At 46.3% G+C, this 24461-nt stretch overlaps 1 protein-coding gene across 10 annotated transcripts; it reads left to right on the top strand.

Annotated features, from left to right (window-relative positions):
• Positions 1-864: 864 nt before the first annotated feature.
• Positions 865-24089, top strand: LOC127296442 (uncharacterized). Of its 10 annotated transcripts, none has more exons than XR_011743885.1 (4): positions 19469-20655; positions 20874-21017; positions 22648-22714; positions 23667-24089. XR_011743885.1 is itself a non-coding variant. In XM_071819381.1 (3 exons), exons 1-2 carry the CDS (start codon positions 931-933, stop codon positions 22695-22697), a joined length of 1191 nt encoding a protein of 396 aa, XP_071675482.1. In that variant the 5' UTR covers positions 865-930; the 3' UTR covers positions 22698-22714; positions 23667-24089. The 10 variants fall into 10 exon arrangements, 6 of the variants coding, with proteins under 6 accessions (XP_071675482.1, XP_071675481.1, XP_051182478.1 ...); XR_007848493.2 differs by having other exon boundaries at positions 22648-22743; XM_071819381.1 differs by lacking the exons at positions 19469-20655; positions 20874-21017 and adding an exon at positions 865-2071.
• The last annotated feature ends 372 nt before the right edge of the window (positions 24090-24461 follow it).

Here is a 24461-nt window from a genome sequence, read left to right as displayed (position 1 = left end):
ATTCGCCGATGCATGTACTGTCGCAGAGGTCACAATACGCAAGTTGCTACTTCGAGAGTGACAACTTCCAACCATTGTGTGTGAACCGTGTGTGTTGCTTCCACAGCAGCGATGGTGGCAAACGCTAACCTGAACAAGTAAAAAATGCATATATTTATGCATAATAAGCGGAAGTCTAATAGAAATGGTAAACTTGACTCTATATCACCACTTGTAGTCCGTAGAGCTCTCCAAAATATCTACTGCTTCACATTCCACCAATTTTTCGCTAATTTTTTCTTTCCTAAAATGGGGATATCACCGACCTCTACATCAATTGATGCACATAGCCACTTCTATTAAGAAGTTCAAAAGTATCTAGTTATTACATCTCATGGATCACATAAGGTCGACACTGGCACTTACACGCGCGGAGCTGAGCCTGCACCCTAGCAAGCAACGCCCTTATTCAATCGGCCCATACCCAGGCAGCCCAGATGGGGCCCAATCCTAGTCATGTAGCCCTAAATCTGGGCCTGCCGCTGACATCCCTTGGTCACGATCACGCCGACGCTGGGTCGTGCTAGTCAGTACCAGCGCGCCGCCACCCTGATGGAGCTGCGCAGACCCCACACCATGGATGAGCCACCGTGCCGTCGTGTCCTGCGCCGAACCCAACGTCCTCACCCGTTCACCGATCGCGCCGGCCCTCGCCGCCACCTCCACGCGAGGAGGAGAAGAGGCCTCGTCGCCATCGACACCCCCGGGGCTGTGCCCTAGCGGTGGCCGGGAGGGAAGGAGGGAGGATGGAGCCAGCGGCAGGGATGAAACGTTTTGTGGGACCCGGAACTCACGTTGTAATGTTGTATTGTAATCCGTGAACTTCTCCGTTCCAGCACCAGCCTGACATGGTCACACCCAATTTCCGTCTGAACGCACATTTTAGACTAGATGAACAGCCGCCGCCGCCGCCTGTCCTCCCCCACATCGCCGGCGACGACGCCGCCGCTGGAGATCGAAAATCTCCTCCTGGAGATCCTCCTCCGCCTCTCCCCGCTACCGTCGTCACTCCCCCGCGCCTCCCTCGTCAGCAAGCGCTGGCGCCGCCTCGTCTCCGACCCCAAATTCTTCCGCCGCTTCTGCGCTCACCACCGCAAAGCCCCATTCCTTGGATTTTTCATCAGATGCGTGGATGGGATCTCCTTCAAACCCATGCTGCCTACGCCGGACCACATCCCTCCCTCGCGCTTCTGCCTGCCGCAGAGCCGCTACGAGCGCTGGGACTTCGTCGGTTGCCGCAACGGCCTCGCCCTCCTCATCAATCAGACGCGTCTCGAGGTCGTCGTGTGGGATCCCATCACACGCCACCAGCTCTGCGTGGCCTTCCCACCGGACTTCGACGAAAGGTATGCAAGATATGTCAGAAACGCCGCTCTGCTCTGCGCTTCCGGTGAAAACCATGACCAAGTGCACGGTCGCCGCGGTTTGCAGCCTTTTAAGCTGGTCTTGGTGCAAGGCACCCGCAGGGTTGGTGAGCCCCAGCGTGCATTGGTCTATCTCTATGATTCAGAATCCGGGGTGTGGGAAAATTCCATCTCAGCAGCGACTAAACATGGTATTCATGTTGCGAGTACCAACGTCCTGGTTGGTAATGCAGTTTATTGGTTGCTTAATGGGGGTGAAATCCTTGAATTTGATTTTGAAAGGCAGAGCTTAGTGGTGATCGACAGACCAGCAGCAGTACCCTCCCTTGGGGAGAAGCATGACGACTTTCAGATCTTGCGGACACGGGAACACCGGCTTGGCTTTGCCATGTGGACAGAGGTGGGCATTGAAATATGGGAGAGGAAGGGCAATTCTGACAGTGTTGCCGGATGGGAGCGTCAGGACATTATCAAATTTGACAAGCTCCCTCCACTGGTATCTAGAAAACGTTTTTCTATAGCGGGGTTTGATGAGGACAGCAATGCAATATTTCTGTCTACGATCATTAGCCATACCTTCATGGTCCAACTTGAGTCAATGCAGTTCAGAAAAATTTCTATAGGACATTATGGCCAGGTTTATCCGTACACAAATTTCTGTACTGCAGGTAATACCGCGACTCTACAGTGGATAGGTATTATATAATTCAATTACTCTTTTGAGAATCAATCCAGTTACTTGGTTAGTGTCTATATATAATATTGTTCACGTCTTTAAGGATTGGCTAGATGTTAAGCAATGCTAGCTAAATGCTTGTGATTCGCTATGAATCAAAATAAATAACCAATCACGTTAAGCTAATTGTCATTGTCTCGCTACGTCAGCTCGCTTATCCAAGTTCCATCTAGCTCAGCTCGTGCCTTAAGAGCTGTGCTTCTTTGTGATAAGTGGCATCATGTATGTGTGTTAGAGATATTCCATTCTTAGGAAGTGGTTCGGTTAGTTTGGTAAGGAAGAGCTTCGTTGTGTTTCATTACTTTAATGAACCACTACAAACTCCCATTTATATACTAGTAATAGTAAAGAAATTGTGATGTTAGTTTCTTTGTTAGGTTGGTCGTCCGGTGACATTTTTCTAAGACTGTGCACAAATAGAAGTATAGAACTAGACTGCGTTGTTGTCTGTCCGTGATCGGATGAATGGAGTATGCTATGGAAGTGTTCATATGTATGTAGATGTTGTAGTTTCTAGCACTTACATAGGAATTGAAATTTCTTAAAATCTGAACTTGAACCATCTTAAATGTGTACTCAGTGACCTTATTGGCACAGTCGGAAGCTTAAAACTAGTAATGATCTTCCATTAAATACTTTCTTTTTCTTTTGAACTATATTATTTATCTCTTTTAATCTTGCTGCTAGTCATTCAATCTGATACCAACCTACATATCCTAGCTTATGAAATAACTACGAGAGTTCTGTTAAGCTTTTATTCAAGAGTCCTGCTACTAGTGATGAGTTTATTTCTCTAATATGAAATCTTTTGTCTTCCGTAAGGCCAGATTTATTCAGCGCTAATTATTCATACTCATTTCAACTGAAACTTCTCATTTGGTCATATTTGGTCCACTCGAATTTACTTAAGTTAATACTCATTTGAACTAAACTTTTTTCCCTAATCGGCTAAGACAGTTTGAGTATGTCCATCACGACAAGGTAATGAGTGTTACTGTTTTGAGTAGTTCCCTTTGTACTTGGCAGTAGATACATCTTGCTTTACCTATTTGTAACATTGTACAAAGGTATAGTTTTCTCCAGTTATATAAACGTACAGTGGTGGGCTGATCTAACAATTGCACCTTTGGGCTCTCTTATAAGTTTATCTTTTCTTTAAAATTTCATATTGATTTGTTGGATTTTGTTTGCTTGTAGGCAGAGAAATTAGTGATGGAAGTAGAGTTGAACTGATGCACAATACATCAGACTATATTCCTGTGGGCTGGATTGGCTGAAAGGTTATATATATTTGTCTTCTACTTATTGTTTATAATTTGCTTGTGAACATGTTGTTAGGACTTAGTTGTTAGTGCATTTGTGTAGGAAGTTTATCACCTCTTTAGTCAATTTTAATCAACATTTTCTTCAGCTGCCTGGAATAGTTTGATGGGATAAAAATACATTAGTTCAATTCAGCACTTGCCCCATTTGTGTTCACACCCTTTATCATATGTTCATAGAAATTCATACTTGGCTTTCTCACCCATCTCAACTTCCTTTACCTGACCTGAATCTCTGTCGGGACCCTGATTTTGATGGAAATGTTTCGGTCAGAAACAGGGGACAAAATGTAAAACACAGATGTGCGTGGATGGAGTTATGTAGTTCCAAGGGCCAGGACTGAAGGAGCACTGTTTCCATGTTGGATTTGCTATAGATAACTAATTTTCTGTTTTAATCTGTTGCATTACTCTTAAGCATCGCTAAGGAGATGTAAACACTGTCAGCGCGTGCTTGTATAACCCGAGTCTGTTTGGAGCCCATGGATAAAAAAATCTAATTTTATCTTGTTATTTACTTTTTTTTTTACAATAGGTAAAAATCCTAGCGTAGAACCCTATCCTCTTTCCTCCCAAATTTGGCTCAGGATCCTATGAATTATCCTCAGTCCTAGCAGGATGCTGACAATCTCTCCCCATCCATGCTAGTTCATTAGATCCATTTTATCCTAAGCTATAGCAGACCAGCTACTGGTGAAGGACAAGGAGATTAAGCATAGATCGCGGGAGTACTTCGACGGGCTGTTCAATGGGGAGACTGAGAGCTCTACCATTGAACTGGACAACTCCTTTGATGATACCAGTAGGCGTTTTGTGCGGCGAATCCACGAGTCTGAGGTCAAGGAGGCGTTGAGAAGGATGAAGAAGGATGAAGGGAGGCATGGCAATGTGCCATGATTGTATCCCCATTAAGGTGTGGAGAGGCCTCGGAGACATAGCGATAGTATGGCTAACTAAGCTTTTCAGCTCCATTTTTCGGACAAACAAGATGCCAGAAGAATGGAGACGCAGTATACTAGTACCAATCTTCAAGAACAAAGGGGATGTTCAGAGTTGTACTAACTACCGTGGAATTAAGCTTATGAGCCATACAATGAAGCTATGGGAGAGAGTCATTCAGCACCGTTTAAGACGAATGACAAGTGCGACCAAAAATCAGTTTGGTTTCATGCCTGGGAGGTCGACTATGGAAGCCATCTTCTTGGTACAACAACTCATGGAGAGATACAAGGAGCAAAAGAAGGACCTGCATATGGTGTTCATAGACTTGGAGAAGGCCTACGATAAGATACCGCGATACGCCATGTGGTGGGCCTTGGAGAAACACAAAGTCCCAACATTACCCTCATCAAGGACATGTACGATAATGTTGTGGCAAGTGTTCGAACAAGAGATGGCGATACCGATGACTTCCCGATTAAAATAGGACTACACCAAGGGTCAAATTTGAGCCCTTATCTATTTGATTTGGTGATGGATGAGGTCACAAGGGATATACTAGGAGATATCCCATGGTGTATGCTCTTTGCGGATGATGTGGTCCTAATCGATGATAGTCGAACGGGGGTCAATAGGAAGTTAGAACTATGAAGACAAACCTTGGAATTGAAAGGTTTTAGACTTAGTAGAACTAAAATTGAGTACATGATATGCGGTTTTAGTACTACTAGGCACGAGAAGGAGGAGGTTAGCCTGGATGGGCAGGTGGTGCCTTAGAAGGACACCTTTCGATACTTGGGGTCAATCGTGCACAAGGATGGGGATATTGATGAAGATGTGAACCACCGGATCAAAGCCGGATGGATGAAGTGGCGCCAAGCTTCCGGCATTCTTTGTGATAAGAGAGTGCCACAAAATCTAAAAGGCAAGTTCTATAGGACGGCGGTTCGACCCGCAGTGTTGTATGTTGCTGAGTGTTGGCCGACTAAAAGATGGCATGTTCAACAGTTAGGTGTGGCGGAGATGCGCATGTTGAGATGGATGTGTGGCCACACGAGGAAGGACCGAGTCCGGAATGATGATATACCAGATAAAGTTGGGGTAGCACCAATTGCAGAGAAGCTTATCCAATATCGTCTAAGATGGTTTGGATATATTCAGCGCATGCCTCCAGAAGCTCCGGTGCATAGTGGATGGCTAAAGCGTGCTGATAATGTCAAGAGAGGACGGGTAGACCAAACTTGACATTGGAGGAGTCTGTAAAGACGATCTGAAGGACTGGAGTATCACCGAAAAACTAGCCATGGAAAGAGCTGCGTGAAAGCTTGCTATCCATGTGCCAGAACCATGAGTTGGTTACGAGATCTTATGGGTTTCACCTCTAGCCTACCCAACTTGTTTGGGAATAAAGACTTTGTTGTTGTGTTGTGCTTTGCGAATATTGCGAAACCAATTTCTATAAATGTTAAGTGGTTCCTCAACGTTTGAGCTAGCTGAAAAATGATAACCTTTACACCTATGAGTAGTGAAATTTGGTTGGGCTAATACAATTGTCTGCTGTCACAGGATTCGGAAGCTGCTTTTGAAGTGCCAAGATGAAGAATGTTCTATGTTTCGTTCTTTGGTGGCCTGCGTAGTATTGAAAGTGTCCAAGGTGGAATGTGGCCATCTTGCAACTGTCAACCATGTCATGTGCTGTAGTTTTGGTAGAATCCACCATTGTGTCGTATCCTTGTCATATTCGTTGATCAGCCGAAACTTTTGAGTTCGTTTCAGTTAACTCAATAGACTTGACTCCTTCCACCCGATTTATGCAAGCAATGTCTACATGGACACATGGTTGCTTTGAGTGATTTCTGCTGACAAAGCTTGACCCCTCGGATTGTGATTGGTCTTTCCGTCCTGGCCCGACAGAAGAAATCGATATGCTATCTGCTCTCTAAATTGAGCAATTGGCCTATGTAAATTGTTTCAATATTTGTTTTGCTGGCGATGCCACTTCCTTGTAGTTTGATTCAGACAAAATTTTGGTGTTGACGTCTTGTATGTTTCAGGCTGAGTATAGTTTACTATCTCCTCTATCCCAAGATATAAAGATGTTACGTGGCCTCCATTTGCAGTTTTTGGTTTTGGTAAGCTAAAATAGCACACAAGAACGTTTTGTATTTTGGGACGGAGGTGTACTAAACAAAAACCTTGACAAGATGCTCGGACAAACTAAATTTCGGCCTCGGATATGATGTTGCTGGACCACTATGGCAGTAGCTTGATGTGTCATGATTGGCGAGCTATCTTCTTCCCCCTTTCCCCATTATCTGATGGCGAAGCGCTACAAGTATGACGACTCAAATCTGTTGGAAGCTGACTGCTTTTTTTTTCGAAAAGGGGCATCGCCCAGCCTCTGCATCAATATGATGCACACGGCCTTTTCATTTATTAAACAGTTCAGCAGAGTTTCAGCAGAGTATGAAGTTTACATCACGGATCAGAAAGGGTTGAAACATGTATCAACCATCGAAAGAAAGAAAGAAACTTCAGACTAAGCATCTTTCAATCTACTAGTGTGCCGCCACCCAAGCACCGGAAATAGAAGTCCCGAGTAACCGTTAGCAGACGGTTGCATCCAATAGCCAAACTGTCCCGCTGATCCTCCGAGTAGAAAGGCCCACCGCTGAATCCAAAGATGTCTGCTTGCGGATAACCTGCAAAAAGTTAATTCCAGTTTGTTTGTTAAAAATCATGTCATTCCGACTAGTCCAAATTGACCAGCACACAACGGATATTCCAATTCTTATTTTGGCTTTATCAGTTTTGCCTACCCCATTTAGCCATTTGCCAAACATATTGGTAATGTTAGCCGGTGGTGGCAAATTATAAGTTAAATAAATCATACGCCAAATAATCTTAGCAAAGGGACAAGTTAAAAATAGGTGTTGAATAGTTTCAGGTTCATTACAGAAACAACATTTTTGACACCCTTTCCAATTTCGTTTAGCTAGATTATCTTTGGTGAGTAAAACTTTGTTATTAAGAAACCACATGAAGATCTTAATTTTGAGAGGGATTTTCAGTTTCCACAAGTATTTACGTAAGAAGATAGTATGTCCCTGCATTAAATCATGATAAAAAGACTTCACTGTGTAGATACCCGATTCAGTTAATTTCCAAATGAATTTATCTTTTGAGAGGGAAGCTGACTGCTGAATGCTTGCTGTTACGTGGGAAGAAATAATTGAAAATCCATCTTTTCGTGTGAAGAAAGCAGGAGCAGGTTGTGTCCAAATAGGAGCACATCTTATCAATTATTAGACGTAAACAAAAGAAGGGCCGAACGTTAAAGAGACGCGACGACCATATTCTCCGAGTGGTCGTATGAGGAAGGATAAGATACATTTGCCCCACGGTCTGATTGCGATGCAACAAGCCACTGTATTATGCTTGAAGACTTCATGGCTGCAGTACACACGTTTGCTCGAAATGTGCAAAAGAGAGCCAGAGGTAGGGCACGGTCGGTTTAGTTGCAATTACCATTGGTGCTTCAGTTCTGTTCGCGTCAGGCCTTGTTTGTTTCTATGTATAGAGCGCTGACCATTCCAATTCAACAGATTCTCAATAATAAATTTTATTTGGAAGATGAGTTCAGTGGTACCTTCGTCGAGGTGTGATTTTAATCAAAGACAACCTTGTTAAACGCAACTGGCACGGTTGTAAGAGATGTGTTTTCTGTCTCAGGATGAGACAATAAAACTTTTTTTCAACTGTAGGTTTGCTATATCTATATGGGTCAGTCATTCAGATGGGTTCTACCTTATATCCGCCTCGTAGCGTTGCAAATATATTTGGTAATTGGCTAAATGGCGTAGATACTAGGTATATAACGCTTATCAGAGTGGGCGCGGTTGCAGTTCTATGGTCGCTGTGGCTATGTAGAAATGACAAGGTTTTCAATAACAAAAATTCTTCTCTCATGCAGGTCATTTATCGATGTACGGCTTTGCTCCGTTCATGGTCGCCACTTCAGCGCTTGGAGGCCCGAGACCTCTTTATGGAGGTATCTTGGAGAACACGGCCAATGAGTTTATTACCCTGGATGGCTGCATATTAGGCGGATTGAAGCCAACGAAGCATAGTCTATTTTGGCTCCTTTTTATCTATCTTTTACTAGTTTTTCAGACTTGATACTCGAACGACTGTGTGCATCTTAGTTATGCAGAGCCTGGGTGTAATGCTTGAATATTTTTGAGTAATGAAGCGCCCTTTATCGAAAAAAGGAGGAGATTATTTCGTATCTCGAAAAATCTTCACTGTTTATGAGGATAGAAGGTGGTGGAGGTGCTCGTGGCGGGCGCAGCGAAAGGCGGCGAGCATGCTACTCCTAGTGATGGCCACCATTACTCCGTTCAAGTGTTTAAATTAGCCACCATTACCCAGTTCAAATATTTAAATATGGTGGTGTGAGGTAAGCTCACCACGTGAACAAAGTGGTAAGACTCAACTTAACCATCGAGTCAATCAAACAAATGGTTAAAGTTGTTTTAGAAATGCGACTTGGTTGCGAAACAAACGGAGAATATGAGGCGCGTTTGATAGCATGGGCTCGATTTGGGGATCACTGGCGCGGTGGTGTGAGGGCACATGCGCGTTCGGAACGAGCCACATGCCATAATTGGCTTGTTGTTTGGTAGGTCACGTTGCATGGTTTGGGCTAAAAAGGTCTTTTTGTTTGTTTGCCTGCAGCCAAACCCAAATCTCGATGGAGATGAAACTACACATGTTTGGTACCATCCAGGCAAGCATAAGGTCATATGTTCTCTACAACGGGTAGTATTACCATACTATCACCTCCCATCACACAGAAATCATAGTTCATCACAGTTGCACACTTTCGAAACTAGCAGTTCACGAAATCAGCCGTAGCTACTACAAATGGTTGTTCATAACGATACTCCATATGTACTACGAATGACAGTTTATCATCACGGGGTAGTTCAACATATGGGGATCAAATTGGGGTTCGAGAAACAGGGGATCAAAGGGGGTTCTTCTTCGTCTTCACTTCTTCCCTTGGCTTGTTCACTTCACTTGTTCACTTGTTCTTCTCCTTATCAAATGGTGGTGTTGCCTCTGGTTTCCCACACTGTGTCTTCCCACTCTTGCCTCTTCTCCTTCCAGGCTTCATTGTCGCTTGCCTCCACGCCATGGCCGGTCTCAACTTCATCAAAAGTGACGACCATTTGGAAGAAGTCATCCTCGACCAACCTAGGATCCAGTTGTGAAGAATGTAGCAAGCAAGGACCATCTTTACTTGAGGTTGAGTGTCAAAAGTGTGGAACTATTTCTGGTCAAGGACCTTGAACCTGTTCTTCAATGCAGCAAAGGCCCTCTCAATGGTGACTCTAAGACTTGAGTGTCTCAGATTGAACAACCCTTTCGCATTCTGAGGTCGGTTCCTTGGAGTAAACTCGTTGAGTTGGTACTTTGTTTTCCTGAAGGGAGTTAGAATACCATGTCGGCATGCATATCATGAGCTGAACCCTCCCAGCCAGCAAACACGTATGTGAACCTCATATCGAAATCCACAACTACTAGCACATTCTGGCTGGTGTAGTGCTTCTTCCCGCAGAATGCTGCAGACATTGATCTCGGTAGCTGTTCTTGATCTTGGGTGGTATGTTCATTTATGTTGGTTTGATCATTTCCCCTCTGAGCTCCCCAACTGCGTACGTCACCTGCTGGAAGTACCGAGAGATAGTCTTTGTGGATCACCTGAATGTGTTATGGATGACTCTGAACTTCTGGTTATGATCCACGACATGAAGAAACATTGCGACTTGTTCTTCGATAGAGGTGTGGATGCTATCAACCAGTAGTTCTCTAGACCTGAACGTTTTCACAAGCGCATAGAAAGAGGCTCTTCTCATCCGAAGCATCTGGATAGCATCTACATCGTTGCAGTTGTAGATGTAGTTTAGGTTGGCCATCCTCTCCTGATCTCGTTGTAACATAGAACCGTGCATGTCAGGAGGAAAAGCAACATGTCTAACTACTCTCTTGTGCACCATCAAGATCCAAAATTGTATGCAAATTGTGAGTGTTGCGGCATGATGCACAAGCTAGAGCTGGTCGGTCTAATCAAACAAGATCTATGCATTACAAACGGTCTTGTCAAACCCAACTAGTTCTACCAACATGAATCTAACACTACAATAGAGCAGAGGAGTTTCCCCTTACCTCCGTCATGGCAGACGATGAAGACAAACTGAAGTCAGAGAAGATGTGCGCAGGCTCCACCGCGGCTACAAATGACGACCCTTGTCCGGCGCCGGAGACCGAAGGGAGGAGCTCCTCGTCCAGACCACGGCCAGGGTCAGATGCGCGATGCCCGATCTTGGTCGCCGCAGCCGTCGCTGGTGCGAAAATTGGGGAAAGGGAAATTTAGGGAGGGGCTAATGAAGAGGGTAACCGAAGAGGGAGGTTAGCTCTATCTTTGTCGCGGAACGCTGCTCGGATTTCGCTTTCTCTCACCATGCCGAGGTCGAACGCCCACGCGAACAACGTTGTCAATTTTCGTCTCGCCTAGGCCTGTCCCTGAAAAAACTGTCAAACTGTGTATTCCTCCCAGACCTGTCGCGGAGGTGCTTTAAAAACCGTGCGATGCAACAACGTAGAGGAGTCTAGGAAACCAAACGACCCAAAAACTTCGAGACACATGCGAGCCAAAGGGTCTCCAGCTTCCAAACGCACCCATGGTTGTTTTTGCCCTTCTACACCACCAGGACATCTAGCGCGTGCTACCGAAAAAAGGTTGCCACTTGCCAATTGCGCCCTAGGGCACGTTTGGTAGGCTGCACCTATTTCCTGCACCACTGGCGCAGTGGGAAGAAGCCTCCTCGCGCCCAAGACGGGCCATGGGCTAGAAAAGCCACGTTGTTTGGTGGCATGCGCAGAGTTTTTTTGTCCCCGTGGAGATTTGGCTCTGGCTGTTTGGTAGGTCGATTTTTAGACCTAGTAGCGGCCTAGAACGGCACCACTATTGTTTCTTTGCAACCCAAAATCCGCTTCTGGTTACCTCTTCCCTTCAGTGGTGAGGTTACCAGCGATCAACATCACAAGCAAGAACACAATCATAGACGACACAGAACTTAGCACTGATCATGACACAAGTTCACGGCACACCATTGTTCAGACACGATCATAGTTCAGGACACAACAGACATGATCATAGTTAATCACACTTGACACGAACAACAACTAGACATGACATGGTAGCAGGTTAGCTTTAGACATGATGCTCGGAGACGACACACCTGATATCATCACCATGGTACGGGCACCTGCTCATCAACTCAGTGCAGGTGTGGTCGAAGATGAGCACACTGTACTCGAAGGAGGACACCTTCTTGAAGGTGAGGAACTAGCCTACCGTGAGCTAATGGGCGATGGTGAAGGCCGCCCACCCCTGATTGATGAATGCGTCATTGCCTTCTCTCCTCGTAGTCATCCTCCAGTTACATCTAGTGTTGGTGGTGACGATGATGTTGGAAGGGATTTCTCCGAACCACTTGACGAAAGCTTGAGGGATCATGAGCCCGCCGAAGGTGAGCTTGAAGATGATGCGGAGGAAGTGGTATGGCCCTACGTCATCGTGGAAGTGGACGACATTAGCCGGCCTTCCACGATGCTTCTTCGCCGGTCCCTCGCCGGGAACCTCAGCAGGTGACCCAAGCATGATCTTCTCAGTCTTCCACAAGAACACATGTCATTAGAGGTGTGCCTGCTCACAAGTAATTTAGATTAAAATAGATATTGATAACATTAGTAAGGCCTCATACATTGCCTCACACAGAAGACATAGGGAGCGACCACAAACTAAGTGTAGTGTGCAACGACTGTGGCACATATGACTAAGTTTGAGGCCATCACCTAGCCTTCCATTGTGCCTTTGTTGAATCATTGGCCAACGCAAATGAGGCCTCATACATTTGGTCACATGGTAGGCAGAGGGACTATCCCGAAACTAAGTCTAGTGTGCAATGAATATGGCACACACGACTAAGTTTGAAGGCAGCTGTTGTCGTCAGAAACCCACCGGCGGGCAGCGACGGGCAACACCGTAGAGCCGGGAACAACCTAGAGCTGCGGCTGGCTGAGGTCCCTCCGAGCGACGGCCCGCAAAGCCTTCTGGTCACACGTCCGATGCTGATGCAAGGGCGTGCCACCTGACCTATACCTGGTCAGGAAGGTGATGGAGATGCCTCGCTTAGTTTCCTGCATGGCATACACGTAAACATTAAATACGAGCCTCGATCGGCTCTCAGGTTGTCCTGTGAATCGGCTCAAGGAGCCGATCCACCCATGATTCGTACGGGGTGCACGAATATATGGCGGTCCTGCTTGATCAAGATAAAGCTAATGAGATCTACGACGATTTAGGGTTTTCACCGCATAATCGGATCATCCTACTCCAGGTTGGGCCTCGCGGCCACGCACGGTGATCGTAAGCCGATCCTAAACAAGGCCTAAAAACCAACACGAAGTTGATCCCCGGAACATCCTGTTTAGGACTAGCGAACGACACCCTACGTGCCGCTGGATCTTCCCCCCCTTTGTAAGGCCTAACTATTACAGATATTAAACTAATCCTTGTAGAACAAGGAGCAACCGTAACGGATCAGATCTACTAAATAATGATCAAGCGGGGTGCCGCCCCCACACCTAAGATAGGTGTGAGGGCGGCTAGACATGCAAGGGTTGCACTACGATAGCATGTTACGCGAAGAACTATGCTAACCCTAACATATCTATGATAACTACGTTGCTCGCCATCAACAAGGCTTCAGTACGAACAACGCATGAACAACGTGGAGCTTGTCTTTGCCTCGATCGCAAGATGCGATCTAGGCAGCATGTCGCTTACCGGTAGAAACCCTCGAGACGAAGGAGTTGGCGATGCGCCGAGATTGATTTGTTTGGTTGAACGTTTGTTGTTGTTTATTCCATAAACCCTAGATACATATTTATAGTCCAAGGGACTTTCTAACTTTAGACGTGCACCTAACCGTGCACGGGCAAAACTCTAACTAATCGACACGTAACCTAATATATTACAGATACAAGGGCAAACTAGCCCAAACTCAGCATAACAGGCCGATTCACGTAATTCTTCCATGTATATTTCCTTAAGTCCATCTTGATCGCGGCCCACCTCTTGACTCGGTCAAATTCTGGTGATAACACATGCCCCCCTGGTTTTGGAATTGGTAATTCCAAAATCACTCTGCTTTCCTTCGTCGGGTCATGTCGTGGCAGAACCGTTGCAGTATCCTTCATCATGATGCCTTGCCTTCTCAACTTCTCCGCGTGACCTGGCAGTTTTTTTTTTTCTTTAGGCACCACTTCCTCGGAAGCTATTTGTGGCATTGAATTTCCACTATATCCCCTTTTATTTAACCGCTATGAACAGTTCTCCTCTGCATCTCCTTCGCATTAGCACTCCAAAAGCCCTCCTGCGCCACCATGTCTTCTTCCTCCTCTGCTCCATCGGATCTTTCCAGCCAGTCCTCCCCTTCCCGTGAGCCGACGCCAGAGCCGACCCAGGAGGAAGTCCACGCGGCGAACACCCGCCGCGCCATCGAAGCTGGGGAGGAGTCCAGCCACGACTTCTCCGTCTGGTCCGAGGACGATAAGTCCTCGACCGACGGGGAAGGCGACCTCCGCTTCCTCGCCGTCGGGGAAACGGAGGAGGAGAGCGATGACGATCGCTTCTCCTATGACTTCACCTCTTCCGAGGAGGAGGAGGAGGAGCAGGAAGAGGAGGAGGATGACACCTCCTCCGACGAGCCGCCAGCCAAGCGGTTCTGCCCCTGGCCGGGCAACCTCAGCGACTTCGACAGCGACGATGACGCTGACGAAGAAGATGAGGACAATGAGGGCCCGGTCGGCGGCCACTGGAGCGACGACGAGCCCGTCGGGAGCAGCGCCGACAGCGGCGACGACGGCGACGACGAGGGCAGCGACGGCCCGCAGATAGGACCTCTAGTATAGGGCCAGTAGCAGTAGATGGGGCAATGTATCCCCTAGTATTTCCTTTTGAGAGCAATCAGCTCTTTATGTAAGAAATCTCGCATATCAATGAAGAACTTTTCCCCAATTTGATTTTGCCGATTTCCTTTGAGCTTAATTTAGCCGATTCCCTCTCATACTGACCTTGCCGATTCGCCCCCTTTGCCAATGCGTAATGAGCCGATAGCAACGCATCAGTCCTTTACAATTCTCCCTTCAACTGATGATTTTGAAATCTGGTGGATAATGTAGAATCTTCAGGGAAGCTTTTGAATTCTTCCAACCAAACCTCATGCTCTTCTTTAGCACTCATCATCTGTGAAGAAGGTTGCAACGAAAGATCAGCCGATGGTATCCCAATCGGCTTCTGAACAAAGCAAAACAAAACATCCACCAGGCCTGCTGCCCCCCGAGCCTTACTCGAGGCGGGAATGTCAGAGAGGATGCGCCAAAGCCGATCACCTTTCTTCCTCAGACAGCCGATACACCCTTTTTGTCAACACGGCTGAACTAGTATCAAAGATTGGAGATCCTCGACAAGAAGGTTCAGGAACCCGGATCGGCTCGAAACAGCTAAAGAAGTTCTCATTGTTTTACTCCACGAAGAAGCAGAAGGCCCCACAGCTGAACTGGATTTGGTGGAGATCCGGTAAACCTCGCATAATTGCACTAGAGTCGATGGCTGCACATCGGCTTCGCTTCTTGCGCAATTTTTTTTTTATTTGGCCGATTTTTCTTAATCGGCCCCCCAATGTTTCAATGCACGCATGTTTACACACGCTTATCTGCACATGTTCATCTGACTGTATGCCCCCCGAGCCGAATCTGCCAAATAACTGCAGATATCGGTTTCTATGGTTAGCCAGGGCACTGCACTTGCACGTCGGCTCCGTAAGGATTCGTGCTGGCTTTCATCTGCCGACGTGGCCGCTGCCCCATGGATCGATGCTGAACACAAGCAGAACACGTGGTGAAGATAATTTTGGCCGATTGCTGGAATCGGCCTCCATATCCATTGAAGTGTTGACTGAAGGTTCTGTAATGCTCCTTCATAATTTTTTGGGGCCGATCACAAGGATCAGCCTCGCCCCATTTGCTCATTGCTTTGCCTCAGCTACATGGTCAGGCCAGTGGATAAAACCAGCTTAACCCTTCCCTTCGTCACGTCGATGCGCTCGCAGTCGTCCAAATTGATACCTGAGAGGGGTTCTTGGCCTGCTGCTTCCCATGCGTTCATGCCAGCCGTTGAAATTTCGGCTGAATCATCGGCCTGGACGACTTCTACCTCATCTCCATCCCACTGTATTATGCATTGGTGCATCGTGGAGGGAATGCAGCGATTGGCGTGGATCCAATCTCTTCCTAGCGAGAACAGCATAAGTGCTCGTGCTATCGACGATGAAGAACGTTGTAGGGATAGTTTTCCTTCCTACGGTCAGATCCACGTTCAGAACACCTTGTGCGTCAGACGCTTGGCCGTTGAAATCGCTCAATGTCACGTTGGTCTTGATTAGATCTGAACTAGAGCGTCCCAGCCGACGTAGCATAGAGTACGGCATGATGTTGACTGCCGCTCCAGTGTCCACCAGCATCTTATTTACAGGCCTCCCATCGATATAACCTCGCAAATACAAGGCCTTCAGATGTCTGTAGCTTCTTTCTCGTGGCTTCTCAAAGATAACCGGGCGTGCCAGAATGTGTTGTCATCAGAAACCCACCGGCGGGCAGCGACGGGCAACACCGTAGAGCCGGGAACAACCTAGAGCTGCGGCTGGCTGAGGTCCCTCCGAGCGACGGCCCGCAAAGCCTTCTGGTCACACGTCCGATCTTGATGCAAGGCGTGCCACCTGACCTATACCTGGTCGGGAAGGTGATGGAGATGCCTCGCTTAGTTTCTGCATGGCATACACGTAAACATTAAATACGAGCCTCGATCGGCTCTCAGGTTGTCCTGTGAATCGGCTCAAGGAGCCGATCCACCCATGATTCGTACGGGGTGCACGAATATATGGCGGTCCTGCTTGATCAAGATAAAGCTAATGAGATCTACGACGATTTAGGGTTTTCACCGCATAATCGGATCATCCTACTCCAGGTTGGGCCTCGCGGCCACGCACGGTGATCGTAAGCCGATCCTAAACAAGGCCTAAAAACCAACACGAAGTTGATCCCCGGAACATCCTGTTTAGGACTAGCGAACGACACCCTACGTGCCGCTGGATCCTCCCCCCCTTTGTAAGGCCTAACTATTGCAGATATTAAACTAATCCTTGTAGAACAAGGAGCAACCGTAACGGATCAGATCTACTAAATAATGATCAAGCGGGGTGCCGCCCCCACACCTAAGATAGGTGTGAGGGCGGCTAGACATGCAAGGGTTGCACTACGATAGCATGTTACGCGAAGAACTATGCTAACCCTAACATATCTATGATAACTACGTTGCTCGCCATCAACAAGGCTTCAGTACGAACAACGCATGAACAACGTGGAGCTTGTGCTGCCTAGATCGCAAGATGCGATCTAGGCAGCATGTCGCTTACCGGTAGAAACCCTCGAGACGAAGGAGTTGGCGATGCGCCGAGATTGATTTGTTTGGTTGAACGTTTGTTGTTGTTTATTCCATAAACCCTAGATACATATTTATAGTCCAAGGGACTTTCTAACTTTAGACGTGCACCTAACCGTGCACGGGCAAAACTCTAACTAATCGACACGTAACCTAATATATTACAGATACAAGGGCAAACTAGCCCAAACTCAGCATAACAGGCCGATTCACGTAATTCTTCCATGTATATTTCCTTAAGTCCATCTTGATCGCGGCCCACCTCTTGACTCGGTCAAATTCTAGTGATAACAGCAGCACCTTGCCTTCCATTGTGCCTTTATTGAATCATTGGCCAATGCACTAGATACACCAAAATGAGGCATCATATCTAGGATCACACGGCAGACAGAAGGAATGTCCCCAAACTAAGTCTAGTATGCAACGAATATGACACACATGACTAAGTTTGAGGGCAGCACCATGCCTTTCGTTGTGCTATTGTTCAATCATTGGCCAATGCAGAACGGAAGAAACATAAACATGCAAAGCAAGGTAGCAGAGGCCTCATACTTTGAGGACATATGGAGGAGATGTTTGATCAGAACCAATGACATGGTCATGTTCAGTCATGCCATATGTTCTGATCAATCATCTCCTCATACTATGATCCTAGATTATAATCACCGGCCTACTTTTATCAGAAAGAACCATAAGTAGCAGTTCAAATTGAGTACGTTATGAGTGGTACTTAGGGTAAATTACAAATTCTACCTAGGGTACATTATAAATTCTCCTACAGTACATCTAGAACACATTCATCACACATCACAAACAGCCCTGATCCTCTAGAGCTTATCCTTGATTGCAAAGTTCACTTGAAGCAGATCGTATATGTCATACTCTAGCTTTGTCTTCTCAGTCTCCAAATCCTTTCTTTCTGCCTTCCATCCATGTTTCTTAGCCCTCATCACTTGTGCTTGTGTTCTCTGCAGATTCTTGAGCAGAGCAACTTCGTTCTTCAAGTCCTCCCACTTCTCTTGTGTCTGAACAAACTATCGTGACTCAGCTTAATCTTTCGCACAACAATCACAATAGGCTAAACCCCAACACAAAAAATCCTTCCCCTCTTAGCATGCATAGTAAAATCTGACAGTTTCACCAATCGACAGTCCGATCTACGAACGATCTACCACGATTGGAGATTAGAGTAACAGATCTAAGCAAATCGATATCGTGAACAGCAAGAACTGGACAAGAACAGCAAGCAATGACGATGAACACCTTGCAAACATCTATCCAAACCCTATCCTAATGGAAACCCTAGCTGATCTAATGTGCATGTCGTCGCAAATGCCCGAGCATGGCCTTTTCTGGCACAACGAGTAAGAAGGTGAGAAGCATAGGTCTTTACCGTCATTTTTCCGGCCGAGGATGAGGTCGAGTTTGCGGCCAAACTCGAGATGCCGATGAAGACCGTGGAGCAGGTTGCGGGCGATGTCACGGTGCTGCTCGTCGATGTCTCCTCCTCCGGTATCGGTGCTCCTCCTTGCGTCGGTGCGGCGGATTGGTCAGCGGGAGGGGAACCACTTGGTGATGTGACAGTTTGGTGTGGTGAGAGTGAGATCGCGAGTGAGAGGAAGAAGAGGGGAGCGGTGAGGCTAATTATGGCGCATGTTCCCGAAGGGACGCGACGTTTCCGTCTCCCTTCCCTACGTGTGCAACCTTCTGGCCACAACTGGCTGGGCTCCAGAGAAACTACCATTCCATGCGTTCCTCTAGAGCCTGTCCCAGAGGTGCTTTGAGAACCGGTTCATGCAACAACGCAGACAATTAAATAGGCCGAAAATTGTTAGACCGCTGCCCTCAGCGAAGGACCGTCCAGGCTACCAAATGCACCCCTAAGACCATCTCCAACAGGCGCACTAAATCTTGGCGTTGTAAAAGCGCTTTGCAGCGCGTTCTATCCATGTTTTGCGCGCGAGGATATATTCACCTTCAACAGAAGCTCTAAATCTTGGAGCTGTAAAAATCCGTAGTTGTTTCTGCGCGCGACTTATACAGCGCGCTCTTTCCGGCGCGGTAGATATAATACACGACATAGCGTTTTTGCCAAAATTATATTTTACAACACCAATTGCAGCACCTGTTGGAGCATTATTTTACGCTCGCGCGCTAAACTAATCATTTTTTTGAATCAATAATCCTACACCTACGGGCTCTCCTTACGGACTATGCTTACGGGCAAGATGTGGCCTGCTATGGTTGGGCCTGGTTTGGGGTTGGTTAATTTTGTAGCAGATCACAGCACACAACTACTTAACACGTCACCCCCCCCGTAAGTCCATTTTGTAAACAATGTGCCCGTAGATGTAGCATTACTGTTTTTGAATACAAGGCGGGATAGAGGGCATGTTAGAGATACTCTCATTGCGCGTTCCAGACTCACATGGTCACACCCGATTACCGTCCCAAACACTTCACTTTTATGTCCAGATGAACAGCCGCCGCCGCCGCCTGTCCTCCCCCACATCGCCGGCGACGACGCCGCCGCTGGAGGACGAAAATCTCCTCCTAGAGATTCTCCTCCGCCTCTCCCCGCTACCTTCGTCACTCCTCCGCGCTTCCCTCGTCTGTAAGTGCTGGCGCCGCCTCGTCTCCGACCCCAGATTCCTCCGCCGCTTCCGCGCCCACCACCGCAAACCCCCACTGCTTGGCTTTTTCATCCCATTCGTGGATGGAATCTCCTTCAAACCCATGCTACCCACGCCGGACCACATCCCCGCCTGGCGCTTCTACCTGCAGAAGAATCGCGACGAGATGTGGAGCTTCTTCGGCTGCCGCCATGGCCTCGCTCTCGTCATCAACCGGACGTGGCTCGAGGCCATCGTATGGGACCCCATCACCGGCCACCAGCGCTGCGTGGCCTTTCCACCTAGCTTCGACGAAAACCATGGGAAGTTGGTCAGAAACGCCGCGCTGCTCTGCGCATCTGCTGAAAATCATGACCACGTGCACGGCGATTGCGGCTCGCATCCATTTAAGTTAGTACTGGTGCGCGACGCCGGCACGATTGGTGAGGCCCCAGGTGCATCGGTTTGCCTCTATGATTCAGAATCCGCCGTGTGGGCAAATGTGATCTCAGTAGCCACTACACATGATATTAATGAAACGAGTCCCAGCGTCTTTGTTGGTAATACACTTTATTGGTTGCTTATCGGGGGTGAAATCCTTGAATTTGATTTTGAAAGGCAGAGCTTAGTGGTGATCACCAGACCTGCAGCAGTATCCCACTGTGAGAAGTATGGCCGCTTTCAGATCTTGCGGACACGGGAAAACCGGCTTGGCCTTGCCGTGTTGACAGAGATGGGCATGGAAATATGGGAGAGGAAAGGCAATGCTGACAGTGTTAATATCAGATGGGTGTTACAGCAAACCATCAAACTTGACAAGCTCCCCCAACTGGTACCGCCGATTAATACATCACTTCTCTATATAATGGGTTTGATGAGGACAGCAATGCCATATTTCTTTCTATGGGCCTTGGCCGAGCCTTGATGATCCAACTTGAGTCGATGCAGTTCAGAAGAATTTTATTAAATAGTTACTGCCAGTGTTATCCCTACAGAAATTTCTATACCCCAGGTAATATCCATCTCTACGTTGGATAGGTATCATAATTTGGTTACCCTTTTGAGAATCAATCAGTTACTTTTGGTACATGTCTATAATATTGTTCATGTCTGTAATGAATATTAGCTAAATGCTTTTGTACTTTGCTATGAATCAAAATAAATAACAGCTCATGTTAAGCTATTATCATCGTTTCACTATGATAGTTCTTTTATCCGTATTCCGTCTAGGTCGACTCATGCCTTAAAGTTCGCGCTCGGACTACACAAGTGTTGTTGGGTTCACAACCATATAGAGCCGTGCTTCTTTGTGACACATGACACTCTGTGTTCGTTGGAGGTATTATATTTTTGGGAGGTGGCTCAATTAGTTTGGTAAGCAAGAGCTTTGTTGTGTTTCATAGTTTCATTAGTGAGTGTTTAGAGATTTTTAGCAACGTTGCGCTGTGAGGTGATACAGTCTGATGTTGTCTGCCCATAATAGTATGACTGGAGATGGAAGTGTTCACCTGTATGTATCTGTTGTAGTTTCTAGCACAGCTACTTAGCACTTAGCAGTTGGAATTTCTCAAAATCTGAACTTGAACCATCTTAAATATTTACCCAGTGACTTGATTGACACAGTCAGAGGCTTAAAAGTAGTCATGTTCTTCCATTCAATACTTTCCTTTTCTCTGTACTATATTATCTATCTCTATTATCTTGCTGGTGGTAGTCATACAATCTGATAGTGGCTACATATATCCTAGCTTATGAAATAACTAGCGGAGTTCTATTAAGCTTTTGTCGAGGAGTCCTGCTAGTGATGAGTTCATCTCAAACGGACATTTTTTTTAAACCTCCATAAGGCCTGATTATTGATAATTATCCGTACTCATTTGAACTATTTGGTCGTATTTGGTCCATTCGAATTTACTTGTAAGTTTATACTCATTTGAACTAAAACTTTATCTTCCCTAATCAGCTAAACCAGTTTGAATATGTCCATCACTACAAGGTAAATGAGTATTACTGTTTTGAGTAGTTCCCCTTGTACTTGGCATCTTCCTCTACCTCTTCGTAACATTTGGTATCCGTTGGATCGTGGGAGAAGATGGCCCCCTGCTGGTTTGTTTCTCTTGGCGTTTGCCATGGTGTTGATTTCCATGTCCAGAGTATCTTTTGTGTGTCGTGCATCTCCGGCCTGTTCATGCTTCGTCTCCAGTGTCTCCAATTCCACTCTGGCCGCCAGGGGGGCTTGCTTTTGTAGGGGATGGTTGAGGACTGGTTCAAAGCTTTGTTTTGGCAAGGTGCGAGAGGGGAGAAGCGGTTGGCCCGGGTGAAAACCTTGCCCGGCTGGTCTGGTGCCAGCGATGATGACACCTGTGGGTGCCATTCTTTGAGGCGTCATTGAGGTGCCTCCGCTTAGCTCCCATTCTTGGTCTTGTGTTTCTAGGTGAAAACCTCGCTTCTCCTGGGGCGGGCGACGGCGGCATTCTGGTGCTTGAGAGCCGTCATCTTGGAACCTAGACCCTCGACGGTTTGCTCTACACTCCTGGTGGTTTTCGTGAGCCAGTGGTAATGCTCGAGATGAAGACATCATGGTGATCCCGGTGAAGGTGGTGGCTGGATCCGGCAACGTCCTCAGTGCTTCAGTGGATAGAGGATGAAGATATCAAGCCCAGGACATTTTAATTTCTTTGCTGTCAGTGCTTGGTGTAGTATTTCTCTTTCTCTTTTTAGTTAGGCGGTGTTCTTCTCTTTTGTGCTTCTATTGTAAGATGGTATCCCCAGCATGCTCGATATCTATACTCTGGTGGGTTGAGGGCTTTGTTAATTCAAAGTCGGGCTCGTGGAGCCTTCTGTCTAAAAAAAAACCCTCTTTGTAACATTGCACAAAGCTAATAATTTTCTCAAATTATACAAGCGCATTGTGGTGGGCTGGTCTAACAGTTGCACCTTTGGGCTCTCTTATAATTTTGTCTTTTCAAATTTGGGTTGATTTATTGGATTTTTTTTCTTGCAGGCAGAGGAATTGGTGGTAGAAGTGGAATTGAAATGTTGCATAATACATGAGGCGATCATCCTGAAAGGTCTGCTATATGCCGTGTTGGCTGAAAAGGTGTCTTGTGTTTATTTTATTATTATTTTCTTAATTATTAGTTCATTTGTCCAACAAGTTCATCAACTCTTTAGTCATTTTTTATCAATATTTTCTTCAGCTTCCTAGAATAGTTTGATGGGATAAAATGCATTAGTACAACTCAGTACTTACCCCTTTTGTATTCACCACCTTTATCATATTCTCGTAGAAATACATTCTTATTTTTCTTACCTATCTCCACTCCGTACATCCTTTTCCTGATCTGAATCTCTGTTAGGACCTTGAATGTGTTGAAAATGCTTCAGTCAGAAACAGGAGAGAAAACGTAAAATGCAGAATCCGCCTTCGCTGTTAGCTTCGGCAGCTGAGATATGAGCGGATAGAGTTATGAAGATCCAAGCCAGTAGTGCAGGAGTGCTGTTGCTGTGTCGGACTAGCTACAGTTAACCATTTTCCTGTTTTAATCAGTTGCGTTAATCTTAGGAAACATGGAGGAGATGTAAACAGTGTCAGCGCGTGGCTGTATAACCCGAGTCTATTAGGAGACAAAGTAAGATCGAAGAAAGACTTCAATTTTATCTTTTTATTTACCTCTTCACAATAAGAGTAAAAATCCTAGCGAAGAACCGTATCCTCTTTCCCTTGCTCAGAATCCTACTAATTATCCCCAGTCCTAGCAGGATCCTATGGATTATGCCCAGCCCTACCGGGATGCTGACAATCTCTCCCCATCTGTGCTAGTACATTAAATCCAGTTTATCCTAAGCTATAGCAGAATGAAATAATTTTCATGTGTTGTGCTTTGTGAATGTTGTGAAACCAATCTCTATAAATGTGAAGTGGTTCCTCAACGTTTGAGCTAGCTGAAAAATGATAACCTTTGAACCTGTGAGTAATGAAATTTGGTTGGGCTAATACGATTGTCTGCTCTGCTGTCACAGGATTCCGAAGCTGCTTTTGAAGTGCCAAGATGAAGAATGCTCTATGTTTCGTTCGTTGGTGGCTCGTGAAGTATTGACTGTTCATTGCAAATGTCAACCCCATCGTCTGCTGTAGAACTCTCTAGTTTTGGTAGAATTCACCTCTATGGCTCTATGGGGTATCCTTGTCATATTCGTTGATCAGCCGAAATTTGAGTTCACTTTAGTGAATGCAATAGACTAGACTCTTCCACCTGTTTATGCAAGTAATACCATGCTTCATGGTTGCTTTTAGTGGTTTTTGCTGACAAAGCTTGGCCCACCGGATCTTGATCGGGCTTTCTGTCCTGTACCGACTGACTAATTGGCCTGCTCAGTTAATCGTTTCGATATTGATCAATTGGCCTCTGTTAATTCGTTCCGATATTTGATTTGCTTGCAGTACCACTGCTTGCGGTTTTGATTCAGAGAAAAATTAGGTGTCGACGTCTTGTATGGTCAAGGCTGAGTATAGTTCACTACAGTACCTTTACAAGATGCTTGGACAAGATAAATTTAACCCTCCAATGTTGCTGGACCACTCCGGCAGTAACTTCTGCTGATGTATCAGTTTTTGATTTGTCGTGATTGGTGAGCTATCCTCTTCCCCTTTCCCCCATGATCTGACGGAGAAGCGTGTTACAAGTATGACGACTCAAATCTGTTGGATGCTGACTGCTGAATGCTTGCTGTTATCCATCTTTTCGTCTGAAGAAAAGCAGGAAAAGGTTGTGTCCAAATAGGAGCACATCATCAATTATTAGACGTAAACAAAAG

This window comes from Lolium perenne, chromosome 4 (genome assembly GCF_019359855.2).
Source record: "Lolium perenne isolate Kyuss_39 chromosome 4, Kyuss_2.0, whole genome shotgun sequence".
Taxonomy (NCBI): domain Eukaryota; kingdom Viridiplantae; phylum Streptophyta; class Magnoliopsida; order Poales; family Poaceae; genus Lolium; species Lolium perenne.
The sequence above is the reverse complement of the archived record's forward strand: the minus strand, read 5'-3'. Positions and strand labels throughout refer to the sequence as shown.